This window comes from Rhamphochromis longiceps, linkage group LG18 (assembly GCF_057381845.1).
Source record: "Rhamphochromis longiceps isolate RC_006_pf linkage group LG18, R_longiceps_female_GT1.1, whole genome shotgun sequence".
NCBI classification, from domain to species: Eukaryota; Metazoa; Chordata; class Actinopteri; order Cichliformes; family Cichlidae; genus Rhamphochromis; species Rhamphochromis longiceps.
This window is the reverse complement of record NC_140574.1, coordinates 1154864-1178839: the sequence shown is the minus strand read 5'-3', so window position 1 is coordinate 1178839 and position 23976 is coordinate 1154864. Positions and strand designations below refer to the sequence as shown.

At 41.8% G+C, this 23976-nt stretch overlaps 1 protein-coding gene across 1 annotated transcript; it reads left to right on the top strand.

The window, feature by feature from the left end:
- Positions 1-15344: 15344 nt before the first annotated feature.
- Positions 15345-22859, top strand: LOC146647344 (uncharacterized). Its single transcript, XM_085388920.1, has 3 exons — positions 15345-15585; positions 16377-16664; positions 20523-22859. The coding sequence occupies exons 1-3, from the start codon at positions 15414-15416 to the stop codon at positions 21356-21358; spliced, it is 1296 nt and encodes a 431-aa protein (XP_085245046.1). The 5' UTR covers positions 15345-15413; the 3' UTR covers positions 21359-22859.
- The last annotated feature ends 1117 nt before the right edge of the window (positions 22860-23976 follow it).

Sequence of the window (23976 nt, the reverse complement as noted above, 5' to 3'; positions counted from 1 at the left end):
TGTCTGGAGTTGATAATTTAACACTTGGTGTTAAGAGTTTATATATTAACTCTCAAAGAGTATTTTAGTTTAACTACGTAAGAGTTATCTTCTAATTCATTCTAAAAAGCGGGAATTTTACTGTTCTGAACTTCTAGAAATTTCTTTTGGAAATAAACATTTACTAAAAAGATGCAATGGTTTTTGAAAAACATTTATTCTGAACTGTGCACCACAATTTCAAAACATTTTCTGAAAGATGTAACAGTATACATGTTCTCACTTTCATTAGAATTTTGTTTATCAAAAGGTCTGACATGGTAAATGCAAATAACAGCATTCTCATCACTTATTTCTTCAATACAATATGCATGTCCTTCATTCATCCCTTTGTGGAACTTCAACGCACTTCTGCTCTCCCCCATATTCCATCTTCACAAGCATATCCTGTGCGGAGATTGAATAAAAATTAGTTGACACTAATTAATGGCACAAATAATCCAGTAAACAATTGCAGCACAGTAAAAAAAAAAAAAGGAATCCTCTTTGAGCCATTACTTGTGTAAAGTATTTTCCCAAAAGACAAAGACACAGGCAACAGGTAATACTGAACTAAATGTAAAACCTCAACCTTTTTCATTTTTACCTAAACCGTGTGCACAAAACTCTGGAGGGATCTATGCTAACGTAGAACCCAGTCAGGACGTCTGCTACTGCTGTTTGCTCGGTTTTTTTTTTATGGGCGATCGTTTTCAGGCTTCAAGCAGCACCATTATACCAACATTTCACATTCTGCACATTGTTTTAGGTGTATTTGACCAAAAGTTTGACTGAAAATTCACATGCAAGCTTTTTTCATGGCTGTGGTATTTGCCCGCAAACAATACCTTTCAGCTAGCTAAAACAGAATATTATGCTATCACCGAGCAACATGGCTAATGCCTTTCACACAGCTTTGTCTCAACTCCAAAGAGCCACAGAAGTAAAAGCTCAGAATAATAATTGAAACAATCTTTGAAAAAATGACTTACCAAGCATGGCAAACAACTCAAATATGTAGAGCAAAATGTTCTGAAACGGCTTCACTTCAGCTTCGATTGGAGCCGTGCTGGGGGCGGAGTCTGTGAATTTACTCTGTTGGTGTCATAGCCCCTGTAGGAGTTCAGAGTTAAGAGGTCAAGAGTTAATGTTTCCATTGTAACACCTCCAGATTTGACAGAGAAACACTCATTTTTAACACTCGATTTTAACTACTATCATTTTACACCTCAGAGTTACATTAAAAGAATGTGACTCTACTTAGAGTAAAATTAACTCTACTTTTGCAAGAAGACTATTAACACCAAAACATTTAACACTGTTGAATTTGCTGTGCACCTTCACACCAACTGTGTAGTGCAGAATAAAGACAGCAGAATCAGTGTACTGTCAGTGTAGAGGATGCAAATCAGCCCAGAAACATCTGCTTACGTCCATCCATCCATTCTCTTCCACTGATCCGATTTAGGGGGGCGGAGCCATCCCAGCTACTGTAGGACGAGAGGCGGGGCACAGCCTGGACAGGTCACTGGTCTATGGCAGGGTAACACAGAGAGACACACAACCATTCACACTTATGGGCAATTTAGAATCACCAGCTAACCTAACCCCACTAAGCGCACGTCTTTGAACTGTGGGAGGAAGCTGGAGCACACGGACAGAATCCTCGCAAACACCTGCTCACATCTGGTTGAATTCACATTACAAAGAGCAGTGAAGCTCAGATCAGCTGATCACAGCCTGTACTTGAATCAAATCTACTGGAGCTCTCAGCAGAAATGATTGTGAGTTTGATTCTTTTCCCCACACTGAGCCACTACAGCTGATTTTAGGGTTCCCACCTGCTGAATCCACTTTAACCTGTTCTCTGCTCATGTTCCTGTGAGAGGCACAGTCACTCTCTAATGGAGCCAACAGAAAACAGAAATGTCTTCATTTTCCCTCTTTTTCTCTGCTCATGTTCGACTTCACTGATTCAGTCTAATGAAGTGATTCTAATATAATTCAGATTTACACTGAAATAAAGTTTGTGTTCCTGTGTGCTGATAGCATTCATTTACATTAATGTAGCACAAGGTTCAGTTAACTCTGCACTTTTTCCCTTTGGAGTAAAGAAGTTGATGGAAAAAGTCCTGGATGTCTGTACTTTACCTACAACCACCTCTGTGGGATCAGTGATCAATCATTTATCATGTTGTTATTGATCAGTGACAGGTTGATTTCTGTTGGAGAGAAAGATGAAGATTTGAGTAAAGATGAGACTGAAATGGTTTAACAGTGTGTGGCTCCCTCTAGTGGATGTTGTGGAGTATTCTGTTGTCTTTGCTCCAAAGGTTTTTGTACAGAGTTTTGCTGTTTCCTGTCACTGTGGGCTGCAGAGCACAGTAGTACACAGCAGAGTCAGACACTGCAGCAGAGGAGATGCTCATCTTGATTTCTTTTCCCTCCACTTGAATCTTCAGTCCACGAATTTTTTCTTCTCCTACTTCTCCTGAAGGTGAGTGTGAGATGAGGAGCTCTGGAGGTTTTCCTGGATGTTGTCGATACCAGAAGAAATAATTAGCACCTGTGGTGTATTTGTAGGTCAGAGTAACTGTGCTGCCTTCTACACTGGACTCTTCATCTTTGACTGGAGTGAGCTGATCACATGTGACACCTGAAGGAAGAGAGAACGTTTTCAATCAATAATTGACGTTAATGAATCGTTTGAGTTGAACATAGTTTCCTGTGTAGGTGAGCAGACCTGTGAGAGTGAGAAGAATCAGAGGAAACACACAGTGATGTAATGACAGCATGTTGAGGAACATAAAGTTTGTTTTGTGTTGAACTCTGTTGAATGTGGAGGTTTTTCTCTCTTCTATAGTTCAGTAACAGCTCAGCTCCTCCCTGAATCTCTGCTCCTCCTCTCTGCTCTCAGTCACTCCTCCTCCTGTGCTTCACACACTTTATAACCAAAATGATTTAAGGGAGCCGTGTGACACGTCACACAAGCAGAAGTCACATTAACGATGTAGACAGAGTCAGAGAGTCGCTGATACTCACACAGTTAAAAAGTCTGAAACTTGAGACATTTGGAGAAAAATGTGTAAGAAGTCCTGAATTCAAGAAACATCTCAGATGATGTTTTTACTTTGTGACATATTGGACTCGTGCTTTAAGAAGCTGGTATAAACAGTATAAAAGGGGATAATAATAATAATAATAATAATAATAATAATAATAATAATAATAACAATAATAATGATAATAATAATAATGATAATAAAAATAATAATAACAATAATAATAATAATAATAATAATAATAATAATAATAATAATAATAATAATGATAATAAAAATAATAATAACAATAATAATAATAATAATAATGATAATGATAATAATGATAATAAAAATAATAATAACAATAATAATAATAATAATAATAATGATAATAATAATAATAATAATAATAACAATAATAATAATAATAATAATAATAATAATAATAAAAAAAATAAATAAATAATAATAATAATAATAATAATAATAATAATAATAATAATACATCCTGTTTCAAAGCACCCACAGACACCCAAGGACATTTAACAATAGAGTGAATCACATAATAGAACAATGACAACACAAAGAACAATGAAAAGCATAAAACAGACAAACATTAAGTTCACAGTGAATATGCAGACTTGAACAGATTAAACTGGGGCAGAGACTTCCACAGCCTGGAGGCAGAGCAGCTGAAAGCTCTGCTTCCCATGGTGCTGAAAGAAGGCACAGCAAGCTGGACAGAAGAAGAAGATTGAAGTGAGCGGGCAGAAGAGGTAGGGCTTAACAGGTGAGAAAGGTGAGGAGGAGCGAGGCTATGAAGGGTCTTGAGAAGAAGTATGAACACTGTTCAGAGTTTCACAGGGAGCCAGTGAGGTTCCTGAAGGACAGGGGTGATGTGCTGTAGGAGGGCTTCTGGTAATAAAACAGGCAGCTGAGTTTTGAACCAGTTGAAGCTGATGGAGGGGTTTTTGGGGGAGACATGCAAGAGAGGATTACAATAGTCAATGCGGGAGGTAACGAGACTGTGGACAAGAATAAGAAGAAAAGGGGAGTGGCCACGTCGAACAAGCTAATTACAGAAATTAAAGCCATTCACTTAGATATGAAACAAACAGCAGAAAATAAGGATTTACTTAAGAAATAACTGGAAAGATGGATGTGTAGGAGCAGGACATTGACAGCATCCCAGAAAAAAAACTGAGTTATATAATAAACTTCAAACTAACAGAGAAAGAAATTAATAATGTTATATCTAAATAAATAAATAAAAAACAGGAAAATGGCAGGAGCAAATGGTTATCCATCTGAAATGTGACTTTAAAGCTTTTTGATAAAATGAAGAGACGGGGAGTTCCTCAGTACATCGTGAGGATTCTCTCTTACTGGTGCGCTCATCAGAACATGCAGGTTAAATGGGGAAGCAGTATTTCTGCCCCCTTTGATGTCAGCAATGGTGTCAGACAGGGTGGGATTTTGTCTCCAATTTTATTTAATTTATATGTTGATGATCTGTCCATACAGCTGAGAGCCTGTAACACTGGGTGTATATTAGGTAAAACACTGATAAATCATCTCATGTATGCAGATGACCTGGTTGTTTTTAGTCCAAGCAGTGCTGGGTTACAGGATCTTCTTAATGTCTGTACTGAATATGGTGTACAATATGATATGAAGTACAATGCTGCTAAAAGTGCTGTTTTGATATGTAGAACCAAGCAGGATAAACAGCTAAATTTCCCTTTGTTTAAACTGTCCCAAAAACTCTTGAAGTTCATAAAAAGGTGAAATACCTCGGTCACTTTATTACTGAGCAAATGAATGATGATGATGACATATACAGACAACGGTGTAAGCTCTATGTGCAGGCAAATACTATTGCACGCAAATTCAGCTTTTGTTCACTTCCAGTTAAAGTGGCTTTGTAGCGTATTGCACACCGCTATATACTGCCCCCTTGTGGTCATCCTACAAACAATGTAGCATGCAGAAGCTGCATGTTGCATATAATGATGCGATGAGAATCCTTTGCAGGATACCTAGAAGTGGTAGTGCCAGTCAGATGTTTGTAGCTGTGGGTGTTTGGACTTTTAAAGCACTTTTAAGGAAGCTAATGTTCAGTTTTAGAGAACGACTGGATGGTTCGAGTAACAGTATAATTTTAGCACTCACAGATCCGACAGTGAGTGGTTCCCGTTACTCATCCAGTCTCAGAAAGCACTGGTTAAAGTGTTTGTGTATTTATTGATTTATTTTAAGTAATTGTGTTTTATATATATTATGGTTTTATATTTTTACAAATGTTTTAGATACTTATTTATATACATATATATATTTAATGGTTTATACCTTGTGTTGGGGGGGGGGGGGGAGTGTTGTGTGTGTGTGTTTTTTTGTTGTTGTTTTTTTTGTTTTTTTGTCTTGTTTTTATGGACATGAAGTCTGCCAATAAAGATTGAATTGAATTGAAATGAACAACCTTTCCAGGAAATTGACAACACCGGCACTAAAAGAAGGCTTTAACCATGTCCTTCAGGGTGGGGAGGCCCCTGTGCCCTGGAGACAGGCAGCAGTATCAGTGATCTCTAAGCTGGGGAAAGAAAAGTCAATGCAGCTGTTATCGACCAATATCAGTTCTAAACATAGATTCTAGACTGTTTGCATCAATACCAGCAAGATGACTGGAAAATTTGTAGGCTTTGTATAAAGCAGACAAACACTGGGTAATGTTAGGAAGGCTCCCCATCTCACTGATCACTAAACTCCTCTGAACAATGGACAGCTTTCAGCCTCGACGCTGAAAAGGCCTGTGACTCTCTCTGTTGGAAATACTTAGTATTCTTAAAGGCAACAGTGAGGAGTTCAAAAGCAGGTGAACGTTTACATTGTTCACAAGTTTGAGACAAAAGCTGAGTTAGTTGTGTTTTCATAAAAGAGAATTTGAGCTTGTCGCGGGGTCCTAAACTTCTCCCGAACAAATGCAGGCGTAGTCAGGAAGCATTCAGTGTGGATCATTTATTCTGCCGGAAACTAGAAAACTAACTTAACCCTCCTGCCTTCTTGGGACCTTTTTGTGCCACTGCTATGTGTTAAATGGCTGCCATTTCCACTGTGTTCAGTGGAATATAACCAAACTTGCCACAGGATAGTTTTTACCTGTCAATGTTAATATTCCAGTGTGAATTCCTTAAATCAGCCTAAAATGGCTGAGCAGCAGAAATCCCCACACCCATCACCCTGGGGACCATTTTCTGCCCATTGACTTCCATTATAAACGCTATTTTTCAACCCCAAATTATCATCATATGATTTTATTTTTTCTTCTTTTCTTGGATGTCAATGAAGACTCAGGGCCTTGAAGTTTTAATTTTTAAATTGCAAAAAAAATGCAAAAAAAATAATGGCAGGTCAAAATGTATGTTGGTGCCAATCTTTGGTCCATCTAAAGGCCTACTTATAATGACAATCACATATTACTTCAACTGGTTTTTTGTGGAAATATTTAGTTTCGTTTTTTGGTTTTTGGGGCTTATAACACAGGGCGCTCATGTAATAACACTGGGATTTGAAGGGTTAAAACAACGAAAATATAATTAAAACTTTACATGAATATTTCAGGGAGAAGTAGTTTTACAAGGTTGGCTAATTTAAAGTGGAATAAAATATGGATATATGGTCTTTTTATGGCGTGGCTGAGAATGGTCCCTAGGGTGATGGGTGTGAGTTTTTTAAAGGATGGCAGGAGGGTTAAGTCAACACAAAACAAACATCTTTATACAAAACACAGTCTGCATGTTACCCTCTCTGTAACATCTCACCGAAAAAAGCCCAGGTAGGCCCTGACAGCCTTCTTTTATACCCCATGGCCCCTCCCACTAGGCATAATAGCCATCTCTTTATTATTTCTTTTACCAAACACTCTTTCCCCCTCAGCTTATTTCCAGCTGTATTCCTACAATACATATATATGTATATACAGACATTTATGGTCAATTCCAGGCAGCCTACAGTGTTTCACAATAACAAACAAACAAAAATAATGCAGTTCACATGACCTTTCAAGCACGCGCGAACCCACTATTTGAACCCCGGAACACCATACCATCGGCTTGCATAACCACTCGTATAATCGGCGATCACAGCGAGTCTACGCGACCGGCTTTATTAAAGGTAAGCGGGAAAAATATGTTGGCCACCCTCTGCGCCGCTCAAAATATGCCTCTCACCCCCTTTTTTGTTTATCTGCCAGGTCGACGAAAAGACGCGCAGCCACGGTAATTGTAGAAACTAATGGTGGTGGTGCGTGTATGCGCCTAGATCAGCTGTCTGTGGCCCGGGACGGTGTAACTCCGTCACAGAGCTCATTTCATGCTCAGAGATCCGAGAATGTAAGTGAAATTTATCTTACAGTTTTCTCTGTAATAACTTTTGATTTCAAAAAGTTCCAGGTCACACACGGCTTCTGGTGATATGGATATGAAACCTAGCAGCACCATTACACGGCCCACAAAATACCTTTTGGTACACTGGGCTGTGTTTAGTGGTTGAGAGGAGGCGGCAAAACACTTAGCAGGCTAGTCAAAAGAATACACACTCACACCGGCAGTGGGAATTCCACAGAGTGTCCTTTAATACACCTTCTCTTCGTCAACCATATAAGCCCGGTTGAACGGCTGCAGCTTAACAAACATAGTGCAGAGTGTTCGTACAACACATAACGTTGCAAACAAAGGTGTCTGGAGAGGTAAAACATAAAATCCGTCCCTCCTCGTGCACTAGCGTGCAAGCACATGTCCACACAATCACAGAGAGGGCAGAGGCGCATACTGATGACAACATTAAACCTCGACTTGGGTTGTCTTAAAGAGATACCACACCATTGTGACTGTTACAACTGACAACAAGCAAACTGAGAACTGAATACATTAAAGATGGAAATACTCAGAAATGAAAAGCAATCTGCACGCAGCACAGGACAGACTCCAAATAAAGTCGCACGATGTGTTACAAACTGAAACTGCCCTCTTTGATATTTCAGACAGTCACAATAAAAACAGTTCAAAGTGAAATCTCCCACAGACACAGTTCACACGACATGTTTGTAAAAGCAACGTAAGACGAATGAGTCACACCTGGATCCTGTGTGCATGCCGCGCCTCTACAACATATACGAAACCAATCCCAGCCAGCACAGTACCTGCATGTGTTGTTCAGGTCCACAGCTGTACTCGAGTACTCTCCTCTCACCACAGTGTGTCTGTCACACACATCTGGGAGCATTTTAAACTCTATCAGTCTGCTTGTTCTCATCTGAAATACATCTATGTCCACTGTGAACGACCATCTTTGAACAGAGGGCGGGGCTTACCACACCAACTGTCTGTCATCTATAACGCAGTTGTGAGATCTGGCTCCACCCTATCACATGATAGGGCGGGGCCAGGTTTCACAATGAGCTCACCCGAAACCCTGGCTGATTGTGACCTACAACCATCTTCACACCTTGGCTCGTGTGATCAGGTAGAGGATCATCAGCGGGTGCATTGTCCCTCTCAGGGTTTAAATCTGGGACTCTCCACCATTTGACCCCAGAACTGAAGAATTTTGTTGGAGGTGAAACGTCGTCTTTTCTTTTCTTTCCAAGCTCCTTAGACTTTTCATCTGAAATACACCTCAGTGGAGTAAGAGTTTAAAAACGCAGTCTTAGCCCCACATTAATGTTACCTTTGTGTTGTAGAGCTTCCTCTGATTGTGTGTCTTCTAAACTTTTCCTGCATGAGTCGAGCCAGATACAACAGTGCAGAGGAAAGCACAGCAGGTCTGAGGATAAACACAGACTAATGGAACCGTCACTTCAGGAACAAGTGATAAATGTATTCATCTAAAACTACAATGATAGTGAAAAGAGGCTGGAAAAGAAGTGAATACTACGAGCATAACTCGGGGTATTGTGCACATATACTTCCTCGTAAATAATGATGTCCTTCTTTGTTGCCATGGTGACATAACTGATGATTATTCTTCTGAAACCATCAATAGCCAAACATAACATGTGCTCCCACTTTGATCTAAAGCTTGTGACCCATGAACTCTTCACTGAGGTTCATATTTCAGGCATCCTACATAACTATGAAGAAAAATACACATGTGAGATTCTCAACACCAAACTCAGCTAACATTAAAAAATAGTGTTTTATTTTTCCTCAACCAAGAGACGATCTGAAAGTGAAAAAGCAGAACATCAGTCACAGGTTGGATGGAGAAGTGTTTGCTCTGTGACAGGTTAGCAGTCTGTCACCCAGCAAACACTGTGCACTAGTGACTCTGTTACATCTGTGAGCTGCATCTGTTTGAGCTCCATTCAAAAAATGTGAATAAATGAGAATACTATGATCATGTTTTAGTCACAAACATATCAAAGTTTAAAATAAGAAAATGAACCATTTTAAGAAAAATATGAGCTCATTGTGAATTTGATGCAAACACAACATCGCAACAGGACAGCTCAACAAAGTAAGTGGTGCTAAAAACAAACAGCTGACAGGAACATGCAGCAGCTAACCAGGTTAACTGTCAGCTGGTCAGTCACATGATCGAGTACAAAGAAGAATCTTAGAGTTTCTCTGTTCACCAATCAGCAGAAACGAGCATCTATAACGTGATTAATGTTCCTCACTGTGAATATCTCGTCATCTACAGAAGATGATCTCATCAAATGATTCAGAGAATCTGGAGAAATTTATTTGGACGTCTGTGATCTTCAGACAGAATTAAAATCAGAGCATGAGCTCAGGAGCACATCCAGAAATCACCATCTTATTATATTCATATTCCCCTACAGACGTATGATTTATTTGTTTATGTCTGATTTCAAATCTTCAAAACAAGTCAAAACACATCAAAGGAAAGCAGCTTGGTTTCTGTTTGTTTTCAGAGAAACTGTTTCAGATTTACAAACGATCATCAGGAAATAATCATTTCACAAATCTTGTTTTCTAAATGAGCTAAAAACTGCTCAAATGCATGACAGACCAAGGTGACAGCGATCATCTCTGCTATGGGTTGAACGTACATAAGGAAGAAACCATACCACTGCATTGTGTATTATTACCTTTGTTTACTGTTGAAACATGAGAATTTCACCACATTTGGGCTCTAACGAGACGATCTTCTTATATTCATGAAACATCTGTGGGAATAAAATATCTGGGAAGCAAAAACTGATGGATGAAGATTAAACGTCCTGCTTTGATGTTTAAAGTGTCACTAACAGGTCTGCTAACATCAGGCTGTGATCTGCACATCTGATCATTTTGAGGAAGGTTTTTAGAAACTGCAGTGAAGAGCGAGGACAACGATGGTGGATGATTCATTTATATGAACAATCTCTCCTTTAACAAGTGAATTACAGCTACAGAGGTTTAACAGTGTGTGGCTCCCTCTAGTGGATGTTGTGGAGTATTCTGTTGTCTTTGCTCCAAAGGTTTTTGTACAGAGTTTTGCTGTTTCCTGTCACTGTGGGCTGCAGAGCACAGTAGTACACAGCAGAGTCAGACAGCTGAAGCTTCTGGATCTTCAGAGGAACTGATTTTTCTTTCTTGTCGACTTCGGCATCAAATCTGTCCTTTGCTTCAGAATTATCTGCTGATAAAAAAAAACGTCGAAGTAAATGTTTTGGCGAGCCGTTCATTTTCTGTTTGTACCAGAACAAAGTCGGCCTTGTATCACTAGTTTCAAATCTACATCCAAGTGTAACTGTGTCTCCTTCAGCAGCAATGACATCTCCTTGTTCCTGGATCACTTTGTCTTCTCCTTTACACTCTGAGGAAGAACAGAACATGCAGAGGAAGAGATGGATCAATAAACATGATTAAAAACTCACCATTAATCAGACTCACACATTTATTTAAGCAGAGGAAACATGTTGATGTTTGTATCTCACCAAAGAAAAGAGCAGCAAGAATAATCCACAGCCAATGTTCCATCTGTACAACAAGGTTTAAATCAACAGGAGAAACTAGCTGATGTTCAACATTCAGTCTGAGAATTGTTCTCTTCACAGCAGCACTTATTATTGACACAATGGTTGAACACAGTGCAGAAGGAGAGCCCCGCCTACTGGATGATGTCGCCCTCTGTCTCCTCTTTGAGTCTGACTTCTCTCACTTCCTCTTCCCCCTCAGAAATGTGCAATAGTTCTACACAAGTTTGAGCCTTTACTGAAGGGTGAAAGGTCATTGTAGACTTCTTGCAGTTTGTTCCTGAACTGCCAGAAGAAAGCTGCCTCCTTCATTGTTCAGTGAAAAATAAGTGCTGTATCTGCTGTCCTGGTAAACTTTATGTCCCAGTCATCCTTAAAAACAGTTCTTCTTGCTTCATTTAAATGGAAAGTTCACACTGTTTGGTGAAGGTTTTAGAGAGCAGCTTTTGTGTGCTTGTGAATAACACTTTCACATTGCAGAGCTTCATTAGTTAGCTTGCTGACCACAAGAACACCAGCAGAAGCACTTTTTTAACAGCAGCTCTTTTCTGAATGGACCAGTTTTAGTTGTTGGATCGTTTTTTAGCTGCTTTCACTGCTTGGGAATGATCCTTTATGTTCTACAGCACACACTTTAACTAAGCACCCAGCTCAGCCACAATCATTCAACAGTTATAAATGCAGTGATACTAAAATGAATCAAACATTACTTTGATCAAACTGTGGACCTGCTCTACTCACAACCTCCTGAGTTTCTGTGAAGCAAAACTGATTTTAAAACATGAGTCCAGAGTTTATCATCATCAGTTTTCTTTTTGTGTCTCTGTGTCTCCAGAACTCGATGCCATATTCAATGGCCCTGGAACATGAACTGCTCTCAGTGAGTGGAACAGGAGGTGATCCCACTGCCACAGCCTGGTAGCCATCCTGGAGAGGAGGGGGGAGCCTAGGCCCCCCGGCTCTTCATGTAGGCTGCTGTGACCATGGCAGGACCACAGCTTGCAGCTCCAACACATTTATCAGAATCTGAATCAGAATCAGAATACTTTATTGATCCCTGGGGGAAATTATTTTTTGTTACAGTGCTCCATTTTAAACCAACATTAAGACAAGACAGACAATACACTAACTAAGAATAGTACAATATATACATACATATACATACATACATACATACATAAGTCACTCATAAATAAATAGCTGGAAAAGAAACATGTGTAGTTGTAGCAGCAAACAGTGTGTTAAGTGGATGCGTTGTACAGGGAGATGGCCACAGGCAGGAATGATTTCCTGTGTCGTTCAGTGGTGCTTTTCGGTAATCTCAGTCTCTCACTGAACGAGCTCCTGTGACTGACCAACATGTCATGGAGTGGGTGGGAGGTGTTATCCAACATTGTCTTTATCTTGGACAGCATCCGCCTCTCCGACACCACCTTGAGGGAGTCCAGCTCCATCCCCACAACATTGCTGGCCTTACGGATCAGTTTATTAAGTCTGTTGGCATCTGCGACCCTTATGTGCTGTGACTCTCAATGGCTGGTCCAATGGCTGGTGACCACACAGCCCTCGTGGACCACACCCTACTGGGGACGCATCTGTGGCAACTGGGGTGAGTCACCAAACCCATCGCTTGGCCCTGCTCCAGTTTGGTCGAGTCCCTCCATCAATGGAAACTCTGTGTAAGGCCCAGGTGGACGATAGATGATAGCAAATAAAACAGCTTTCAGGCTTTAAAATGAATGAAAACTCTGTCTGGGTAGATTAATAAGCTGGTTGGAAGGCTAGTGCACATGTGTATGATGTAGACGCGTGGGTTTGAGCTCTCCATACAACACAAGATAAAACCATTCAGGAGCTTAAATAATCAACTGGTTCCTTTGGCTTAATCGTTGCCCTGCACATCTCAAACTGCTGAAGAAAGCCTTGAACCTGGGCGAGAATAAGACCATCGACAGATACATTAGCAGCACTAATGTTAGCGAGCTTGGTGCTAATGATAGCTGCGCTAGCAGGGCTTTGGCTGAGCCTAAAGTTGTCACCACAGATGACAAGATTGAAATGTAGGACATGTGCCAGGAAATATGTAAGACAACATCTGAATCAATCCTGGAGAGACCTGATGAACGGTTTGATGCTTTTGAGGCCAAGTTCCAGTCGGTGCTATCCGTACAGACTGACTTACAGAACCGCATGGAAGGTCATGAATTAGCTGCCAACGTCCTATATTTGGAATGGCAAGAGGGCAGAAATCCAAGAGAGACGCAGGGCTGGGCCTGCCAATTTTCAGACATTACTCCTGAGCTGCTAATATTTTAATTAAAACAAACCGTTAGAATCTTGAATCAGAGGAGAAGATTTCTGGAACTGCCAGACACACCTGTACAGATGTGTTTTAATCATGATTTTATGCCTTCTTGGCAAGATAAGACGTATCATGACTGGAGAGAAAAGGGTTTAGTGTCTATTGAGGATTTGTATGTTGATAACACATTTTCTTCTTTTGTCAACTAAAAGGGAAATATAATCTGCCACATTCACATTTATATAGATATCTGCAGGTCAGGCATTACATCCAGTCCAAGTTTAAAGATTCTGCAACTCTACCGTCAGAACATGGCATCTACAAAATACTCAAGACCTGATTCCAGACATCATATCACCAAAATTGTACAGTTATTTGGTAATTCTGTTGTGGTGCATACAGCTGGGATTAGGCAGGCTTGGGAGAATAAATCGGGGATGAAGGTGCCTGAATCTATGCGGAGTAAGTGTCTGTCTAAAATCCACTCCTGCTCTATAAACAGCAGACACCAGTTAATTCAGTTAAAATCCTCCACCGGTTACACTGTTCAAAGGCCAGACTGCACAACATTTATCCTTCTATCTCCCCAATGTGTGACAGGTGTAGACTGGCAGAAGGTCCGTTGTTCCATGACTTTTGTTCTAAAATGTTTGACTGGTATTCTGAGGCAGATATGAAGCCTGCACAGCCTGAACTTGTAATTTTTGGATGTTCTCTGACGTCTGAGCTACTCCCGTTTAAAGTGCAGCGGCCACTGGAAGTAGGTTTGATGTTTTGGTAGCTTTTGGTACCTGTGGTTTTTGTGAAGTGCATGGTTGTTTGTTTTTGTTTGTTTTGGAGTTTGTGTTTGTTTTAAATTTTGGAAAAAAAAGTTTTAAAAATAAAAAAATATTTAAAAAAAACACAATAAGCTGGTGTGGAAGACTGTTAAAACTGCAACTCCTGGTCCCAGAACTGGATCGTCACGTTTCTGTTGTCTTTGTCATCAGTCACACGAGAATCAGAGGTTTAACAGTGTGTGGCTCCCTCTAGTGGATGTTGTGGAGTATTCTGTTTGCTCCAAAGGTTTTTGTACAGAGTTTTGCTGTTTCCTGTCACTGTGGGCTGCAGAGCACAGTAGTACACAGCAGAGTCAGACACTGCAGCAGAGGAGATCTCCAGATTGACTCGATTTCTCTCCTTGTCCAGTGCAGCAGTCAGTCGAGGGTTTGGGGGAGTTGCTCTCAGCACACTCGGCTCACTCGTATCAGTGATGAGGAGAAGGAACTGAGGAGCTGATCCAGGATCCTGTCGATACCACTGGAGATTCTGGGCTTGAACTGAATAGTTACAGGACACAGTAACTGTATGGCCCTCTGATGAAAACACTTCAGCACTGCTGGCAGTAATATCATCTTCCAAGCTGTTACCTGCTGATGAAACAACATGTTATATTTACAGCTCTGTTCCACAGTCACATGTCCATCATTGGAAAAACACAGTGAGCTCAAAGAAAGTCCAAACTGGATCTGTAACGCTGTAAACATGTCTTTGAATTTCAGGTGTTCCTGTCAGAAACATACGTACCTATGAGAGCTGCAAAGATCCAAATCACAGCCAGTTTTTCCATGTTTCCAGAGGAGAAATGTTGGAAGTGATGTTCACTGGGAGTTAGCTGTGAGTGGTCTGATGTTCACAGCTGGAGTCAGACAGGTTTCTGCAGTCAGGAGGAGGAGCTGCTTTTGCTCTCATGTGATGTTTCCTGTTAAATCCTGATGACAGCTGGTGTGTCTGCAGGAGATCCTGCATAGTTTGTGCTTCGTGCTGCTGTTGAAAGTTAAACAGCCAAACACGGAGCTTGCACAGAGGTCTTTATGGATCTGTTTTCTCTTCTCACGGCAGCTCAGAACATTTTATTTATTTACTGCAACAAACTGACACTTTGAAGAGGAACTAAAGGCAACACTCGTGCTCTGCCGGAACCTCACCGCGTGACACAGGCGGAAGTAAATAAAGGAAAGGCACTAATACCGTCACTGACCCGGGTGTGTTGTTGTGTGAGCTGAGTGTGTGAGCTGCGGCAGCAACGATGCCTTCAGTTCAGTATCTGAGAGAGTTCATCAACGAGCGACTAACTGCTGCTGCTGAACAAATATTCTTGGAGTTTGAAAAAACGATCGTCCAGTACGAGGAAGAGATCGACCGTCAGCGCAGACTGCTGGATATCACCTGGAAACCCCAAATCAAGCTGCACAGGACAGGTGAGTGTCCCTCTGAGGGAGGATCCTGATCACAGCTCTGCGGGACGTTTCTGATTGTGAGGACTTTTTGGAGATGTGAGCTAACAAAGAGCAAACAGAGGACAGGACTGCGCTGCGCTGCATTCAAACAGCAGGCGCTGAAATCAGCCTGGATTTGAGCTTTTCTCTGACCTGGATCCATCACTCAATCCTGTGAATCGTTTGAAAAACTTTTTGTTTGGCGGTGAAACGTGTGTTTGATGGTGCGTTCAGGTGCACCTTCTAAACTCAGTAATCTAGCCTGAAAAGGTTTTTCCTTGGTTTCCTTTCTTCTTCTGCAGAGCTGTAAAGAGTTCAGTGTTAACGTCATAACAATACGTCTTTTTTATTTCTCCATCAGTGACGTCAGAGTGGTCGCCCGGGCCCTTTGTGATGATGTCACATAAAAGCTAAAGTGGTACACAGCACGTGCACGGTTCCTGTGGTCACATTTACACACGTGTGAGAACAACAAAGTCCACCATGTTGTTGTTCAGAGTCACGGACGCGACTGAAAGAAGTGACACAGAGTTTAATGTGCAGCTCGGCACAGTGACACCTAATATTGAATTTATGAACTGTAGTGGCAGTGCGGTGCTGCTGCTGTGCTGAGGGGGCTTTACCTTCCAGATGTTCGTCTGAATAAATGCAGATCTGAGATCAGTGACTTACAGCTGACTGGACGGCTTTACTCTCACACACGAGCGACGCAGTCATGCTGTAAAGTCCTGTTAATGTTTCTGTGGTTGTGACTTCTTTCTTCTGTCCTCCAGACGTCCCACAGCAGCAGGTCTGTGAGGAGGAGGAGGAGGAGGAGGTTCTCCCTGAGCAGCAGCTCTGGAACCAGGAGAGGAGCTCCAGTGTGGAGCAGGAGGAACCAGAAGCTCCACAGATTAAAGAGGAACAGGAGGAACTGTGCAGCAGTCAGCAGGGAGAGCAGCTGGGACTGAAGGAGGAGCCTGAAGTTCATAATGATCCTGTGCAGTACGAGGAAGAGATGGAGCGTCAGCGCAGACTGCTGGATATCACCTGGAAACCCCAAATCAAGCTGCACAGGACAGGTGAGTGTCCCTCTGAGGGAGGAATTTTACTCATGGGCCGTTTCTCAATACTCGTGCAGCCAGTCCAGACTTCGTAAGTTCACACGGGAGTCCGGACTTCCCGAGAGTGCGAGAAAACAGCGCGATCATTCCACAGCTGAGCAGCATCGTACTTGATGACATCACACAGAGTTTTTACTGCATCCCTGCTGAACTGTGATTAATATTTGCAATGGAAATTACACGTGACGTAGTAGATTTCTTTAAGAAAAAAGATGTATGAAAAAGGTATTTTGAGCACTTGATCTGTTTCATAATGTCTAATAAGCTTCATGAAGGAAACACAAGCTTAATCTCTCTTAATAAAAATAGTATACATGTATGCACAGCTCACGCTGCTTATTGAGTAAAAACAAGCAGGTGAGACGTTAGAACGCTGCTATTTTATTTTTGCAGACCCCTAAAATCAACACTGGACTGCTGGGGTTTGGAAGAGAATCGATATTAAAAACCTAATTTGATCAATGCTGCAGCAGCCTTCAGCTGTTCACATGTGTCAGCATGTTGTTTCTGCTCCCGGAGGAAAGGTTTCCTTCGAATTCAAAGATTTTTAATGTTAATCAGCTGTTACTTACGTTTGTGTTTAAAGAAGAACAGCACATTTTACATGAGGGGACATGACGGCCCCGAGAGCACATATCCATTGAAACAATGTTAAATCAACATCAGGCAGTTCTGTTGGAACAGCGTTAGAGTCTGATATTGAATCACTGTTGAACTCTGATGGTGGTTTTCCATCACTTTTCACTTGGTTACTATTGAAACACTAAAATCATAATTAAAAATCAACTTAATGGGCATTTCTACCAACACTAAACCAGCGCAGATTACTATCAATACCTAACCCTGCAAAAAGTACAATCGTGATCCACAAACAGGAAACCGATTATATGCTGGACGTTATCCTACAATTTGTCATGTCCATAATAACGTCTCTGTAATATGAAGCATCTGGTATTGTGTAATTTAAAAAATGACAGGCGTCTCTGTATCAATAACAAAGTAATTTATTATTAGGGCTGTGAATATGACCAAAATCTCATCTGTCGTCCGATAACGATATAAATCACAAACATGTAACATTTTCTGTAAATTCTGTGAATCTCGGGCAGCTCGACTTGCGTGAAGTGTTTCCAGCTGGGCGTCGTGTAGCTGGAGTCCAGTGTTTTAACGATGCATGAAACGATACATTTTTAGACATAAGTTGTAACGGCGCCGTTTTCTTTGTGAGTATTTATTACACGGCGTGCTGCGGGGAAAAGCCTGCTCTAACGTTTGAGTCTAAGGTTTATTTTTTTTAGCACCTGGCGACTCAACAGGATCTTGAGCTTTATTGTGAAAAGTTTATGTGGAAAATAAACAAGCGGACACGCGATGCTGTTACCGTTGTTTCTAACGACAACACATAAAAACTTGTCTGTCTGTAGTGTGGTTATATTAAATATAAGAGAAAGAGAACTTTAATGAAGCCGCTACAGTGACATCAGAACCATGAACAAATATTACTGTAAACGGTTTATTTTACGACACCACGAAACAAACGACAGATGTTTTTATATCGTCGTCCGATATATATGGTTATATCAACAGCCCTAAACCAGGCGTGTCCAAACGTTTTCACTGACGCCAACATACATAAAAATATAGGAGGGGCGGGGCCAGTTACTAGAAATGAGGTATATAACCTTAACTTTACTGTATTAAAGTTAGAAAAATCACTTAAAAGTGGTCAAATATGTTATATTGTTGAATATAATTAAAGACAAAACTGCCTTCATCCCATCTTTCCATAAACGGATCTTTGTTGATTTATCCAGAAAAAGCTTTGGTAGCTCGTTTTCACAGCAGCCTCAGATTTCTTCTTGGACTGAAGATTTACAGCACAGAGAAAAAGCAATAAATAAAGCTTGTTATTTAAGTTATTAGGCTCAGCAACGCACCTGTTAACGTCCGTTTGAAACAGTTATCAACATTAACAGACTGAACTGGGCTTAATAACAGGAGTGCATCATTTTAGCAGATTATTCTGGTGAGTATCAGCTGCGCTGGGTTTGTAAATCGGGCCGTCCAGCTGCGGTGCTGATCCGACGCCACTCGTGCCAAAAACCCGGACAAATGTCACTTGATCAAGGAGCAGATGTGCATCAGATGAGATCAGCTGACTGCGTGCGCTGTGCACAGCGGTGTGTGCTCTGTGTGTTAACAAGGAAAACGCAGATAAGAAAGTGGTGCACAAAAGCAGAGTAGTGACAGAATCGATGCGCATTACTGATATTTGAAGCATGTGTACCTGTACCTAACACACGGGTACTGTGGAATATATTTTTTACTCACCTAAGGCGCTCGTGCTCTCGTCCACTCCCAGCAACAATTAGCAGCTGTGCGGCGTCTGTGGCGTCGGTGCTCTCATCGCCTGCGATGGAGTCAAATTCAAAAGCACAGCTTTGTCAGACAGGTGCAGTTTAATGTTGGCTGACGAGTCTTCAGTGCGTCGCACGACTGGATTTCTGGACACGCTGACGTTGTTGAAGTCCTGCACTTTTTCCACATTATTTCGGTGACTTTAACGAGGCCGTGTTTTATGAGGTCTCCATCTGAAAAAGGCTCGCCATGTCTCGCGATGAGTTGGGCGACCTCATAGCGGCTATCGGAGCCTTTTCCTGGACCTTTCGAGCACGAGATAAATACTGTTGCTGACCCTGCGGGAGAGTTAATGTCTGCTCTGGCTCAGCACCAGTGTCGGATGCACAGGCCTGATGTTTGGCTTCATAATGACGTCGCACATTATCCTCTTTCATAACTGCCACAGTCTCAGTGCAGATCAAACAGACACACTTGAGTTCTTTGAAGAAATCTTCACTCTCCCACCGTGTCTGAAATTTTCTGCACTCACTTTCTACCTTTGGCTTCTTTGGTTCTGACCTGTTTAGTAACTTGGGGTAAATTTCTTCTGTGATTGTCCTTTTTGGTGGAGCCTTGATCAACAGCAGCTCCCCTGGTGTTAAAACGAAGAAGTGCAATACACTCAAGCAAAAGTTGAAGTGCGGCCTTATTCTATGCTATTTATAAATTTAATTAATCAATTAAAAATGGCCCGCGGGCTGCAGTTGGCCATAGACAGTGGTTTAGCCAAATTGTCACATGCTAACATGCTGTTAGCTTGGAAGCTTTTCACTGTGAGTGAAGATGCAAACTTCCCCTAAGTTCAGCTATTAGGGCGTGTCCATGAAAACATGCTTAATAAAAAAACCTATGGTTATTTGAAAAAAGCTAACAAAGGCAAAGTGGTTGAAGCTAAAGCTAGAATGTGCTGAGAGCCACCCAAAAGCCAGCAGCACGTAATGAACAAAGGATCACAGCAGTTATGAACATTATGGAGATGAATCGAGAAGATCAAAAGTTCTGTTTCCTGTGATGTGATTATAAACATGCTGGAGAATGTTGGATGTAACTCACGTTTGATTTGTTGCACCTGCTTCCATTTAGTAACGTTTGTCAGCAACTTATTTTTACTTAGTTCAGTGAACTATTCAGCTTCTCAGTTTTTAACCCTCATCTTACAGATTAGGATCCATTGAGACCTCACCGGTTATTTATCAGCTCATTGCAGGATATTTATTACAGCCTTTCTACAGCAGCTGGTAGTTCATCCTCGCTCTGCCCTTACTGCTGATGTCCCTCTGTTGATGAGCTTTATTCTGGAGTGGGACAATTCACTCTCGCAGCCTGAATTTGTGGCCATTCTCCTTTATTATTATACTTTATTAGTAATAGTTACTCAGATGATTTTCTTTTTCTTATCTCCTTCTGTCCCTCCAGACGTCCCACAGCAGCCTGTCTGTGAGGAAGAGGAGGAGGAGGAGGTTCTCCCTGAGCAGCAGCTCTGGAACCAGGAGAGGAGCTCCAGTGTGGAGCAGGAGGAACCAGAAGCTCCACAGATTAAAGAGGAACAGGAGGAACTGTGCAGCAGTCAGGAGGGAGAGCAGCTGGGACTGAAGGAGGAGACGGATACCTTCATGGTGACTGCTGCTGCTGAGGAAGGAGAGCACAGTGAACCAGAAGCAGGCAGGGAGCAGCTCCTCACTCACAACTTTGCTGTAGCTGACAGTCAAGATCTGGGAGGAAACAAGAACGCAGATTCAAGATCAAGTAGAGAAAGACACAAAAGTCACAACAATGCAGAAAATCCCGCTATGTCAGAGAGTCACTGTAACTTTGATAAAAGTAGTAAGTCTTTAAAATGTGATGTTTGTGGAAAAACCTTCAAGTTTAATTATCAAATGAAGGATCATTATTCAATCCACACAGGTGAGAGACCGTTCGCTTGTACAGTGTGTGGAAAAATGTTCAGATGCAGCAGCTTTTTGAAGAAGCACCTAAGAACGCACTCCGATGTGAAGCCATATACTTGTAAAACATGTGGGAAAAAGTTTGGAAGTAATCGTAATTTAGTGACGCACACCAGAATTCACACAGGTGTGAAACCATATCAATGCAAAACGTGTGGGAAATGGTTCAGATGTCACTCTCATTTAAGAGATCACATAAGAATTCACACAGGCGAGAAACCATATCGTTGTGAAACATGCGGGGAAGCTTTCAGACATCGTAATGTTTTTTCGGCACATGTAAAAAAGTCACACATGTTGTTGTAAAGGTCAGACGTTTTCATCACACGTGTTCTTTTTTACCTGGCTACATCACCATGGTAACTTGTGACGGGAGAAGAGAGCGGGAGATCGACCGATGGACTGGTGCTGCGGCTCATCGTTTTAGAAAGTCTCCGTTTTCACTGTCCACACTGCGGCGTGAAAGCACCGTTTTCAAGAGCGTTTTCAAAACGCTGCGTTTTCCATCAGTGAACACGCCGTCTCAGTGTGGACAGGAGGCCAAAATGGAGAGAAAACAATGTGTTTTAAATGTCTGTGAAGGTTCTCAGTCATCCAGGTCATCGTAGTCAAAGGAGCTTGCAAAGAAAAGCGTCTGGACTTCTTTAAGTTGCTTGAAGACGTTTCACCTCTCATCCGAGAAGCTTCTTCAGTTCTAAGGTCAAATGGTGGAGAGTCCCAGATATAAACCTAGTGGGAGTGACCCCCCACAGAGGGACAAAAGGACCCCCTGATGATCCTCTAATCGCCTGAGCCAAGGTGGGAAACTGGGTGTGGGTCCCAATCAGCCAGAGTTTCGGGTGAGCTCATTGTGAAACCTGGCCCCACCTTATCATGCGAATTCCTGAGGTCAGATGGCCCAGGATGTGAGTGGGCGTTAAGGCGTCTGGGAAGGGATCTCAAAACTGGATTATAGATGGCAGAGAGTTGGTGTCGTAAACCCCGCCTCTGTTCAAAGATGGTCGCTCACAGTGGACATAGATGCTTCTTTCACTCCTCTTTCAAACCATCTGTCCTCTCTGTCCAAAATGTGAACGTTGGCTGTGAACAATGTGTTTTAAAACAAAAGCGCATTAGTGTGGACGTAGCCTGTATCTCTTGGCTGGGGGAGGTCTGGGCTTCTCTGCTTAGGCTGCTGTCGCTGCCACCCGGCCCCGGATAAGTGGAAGAAGATGTGTGGATGGATGAATTGCAGCTATTACAAAAACACAAAAACAATAAAATGAATCTGTTTGCTGCAGACTAAAGCAAATCTGTGATCAGACTTTGGGACTGTAAGCTTTAATGTTTAACTGGGTCCAGTTCAGCGTTTCAGAGTTCTAATGAGAGCTTAAGATCTGAAATGGTCCAAAGTCTGATGAACTAAGCCACAGGAAGCTGGACTGCTGTACAACATTGTATTCACAGATCCAAGCATCATTCATCCATGTAAACTCTGACATGCATCACTATGAACCACATAAACATGTTCACTCTGCTCATTATCCAGATGTGTTTGAGGAGGGAGCAACAAAAACAATGTAAACAGCACAGAGCGTCCTGAGGTCTGTAGTGTTCAGAGAAAGTTAGATTTATCGTTCTGAAGTGAAAGAGTGAGAGAGTGTTCCTACATAACTGAATTAAAGAGATCTGTTCATGTGAGACGGACTTCATGATAAATTAATTAATTAAATCATATTTATGTCCATAAAATATTCATATCTGACTGAACCTTCATGTGTGATTGAATTCTTGGCAAATTATGTGAAGTAAAACATCAAAAAGAAAATGAGATGAAGTGATTTCAAAGTTTAAGCTTTGTTTTAAGTCCTGTATGTAATAAACTCAGAGAGGATGATAAGCTGGACATCGGTCGATAGACGTCAGCAGCAATGATTGGATGTCACAGTGGATGAGACCAGATGTAATCTCAGAAGCTGTCATGTCCAGAGGAGTGAGTGGGGGAGGCAAAACGGCAAAGAAGTGTAAAAGAAGGCACCCGGGACCTTTTGGAGCTGCCACTGCCTCTGGTTCTTGGAATGATTAGATTTGGCCCGCGGAGCCCACAGGTAGAAATCAGAGCAAGTTACAGCAGAGGAGCAACCAAGGCCAGCACAGTGAACGTTTTGTCTTGTTCCCTGAACATTTTTGACATGTGGGACTATAAAGTCAAGAAGATCTGGATTCCAGCTGTTTCTTTCAGTCCTTTCCTGTTGGATTGTATCCACACAGAGACAACGGGCACGTCCTGGCCGACATCTGCCGCTTCTCTCCAGTTTCTCTCCTCACAAAGATTAGAACACACAACGAGACAATGGACGCAAAGCAGAGCAGTGATGTAGGACACAGAAGTAAAACAGGAAACGACACAGACACGGAGTTGACAAGGGGATATGTCTGACAGGGAACACAGACAGAAACCAAAGACTAGAGATTCAAAATAAGACAAAAAGACTTAATAATAACCAACATAAAACACTGGGTCACTGAGCAGGACCAGGACACCCAGGTGGGAGAGGGGTGTGGCTCTGCAAGCGTGGTCCAGGGTCCTGTCCCCTGGTAGGACCTTCAACATGTTGGTGGAATTTGGGGAGTGCAGATTTCAAACATGCCTCATGAAAGTCCCCGACAACAACAGAGTGCTCTCGCTGCTGATAACAAGTTGGAGGTGATTGAGTGTTGAGCTCACCTCAGCATCAGGGGTGATGTAAACAATGGTAAGTATGGCTGCAGTGAGCTCGCAAGGTAGACAGAAGCACCTACACCTAATTGGAATGGCCTGTAAGTCCGCTGAGCAGTTACTGTCTACAATCCTTCTGTTGAGGCACCAGGCCTGGAGCACAGAGGACAGTATCATTGATATCATTTCATTCCAGGGTCCTATGATTTTTGTGTTTGCATCAACT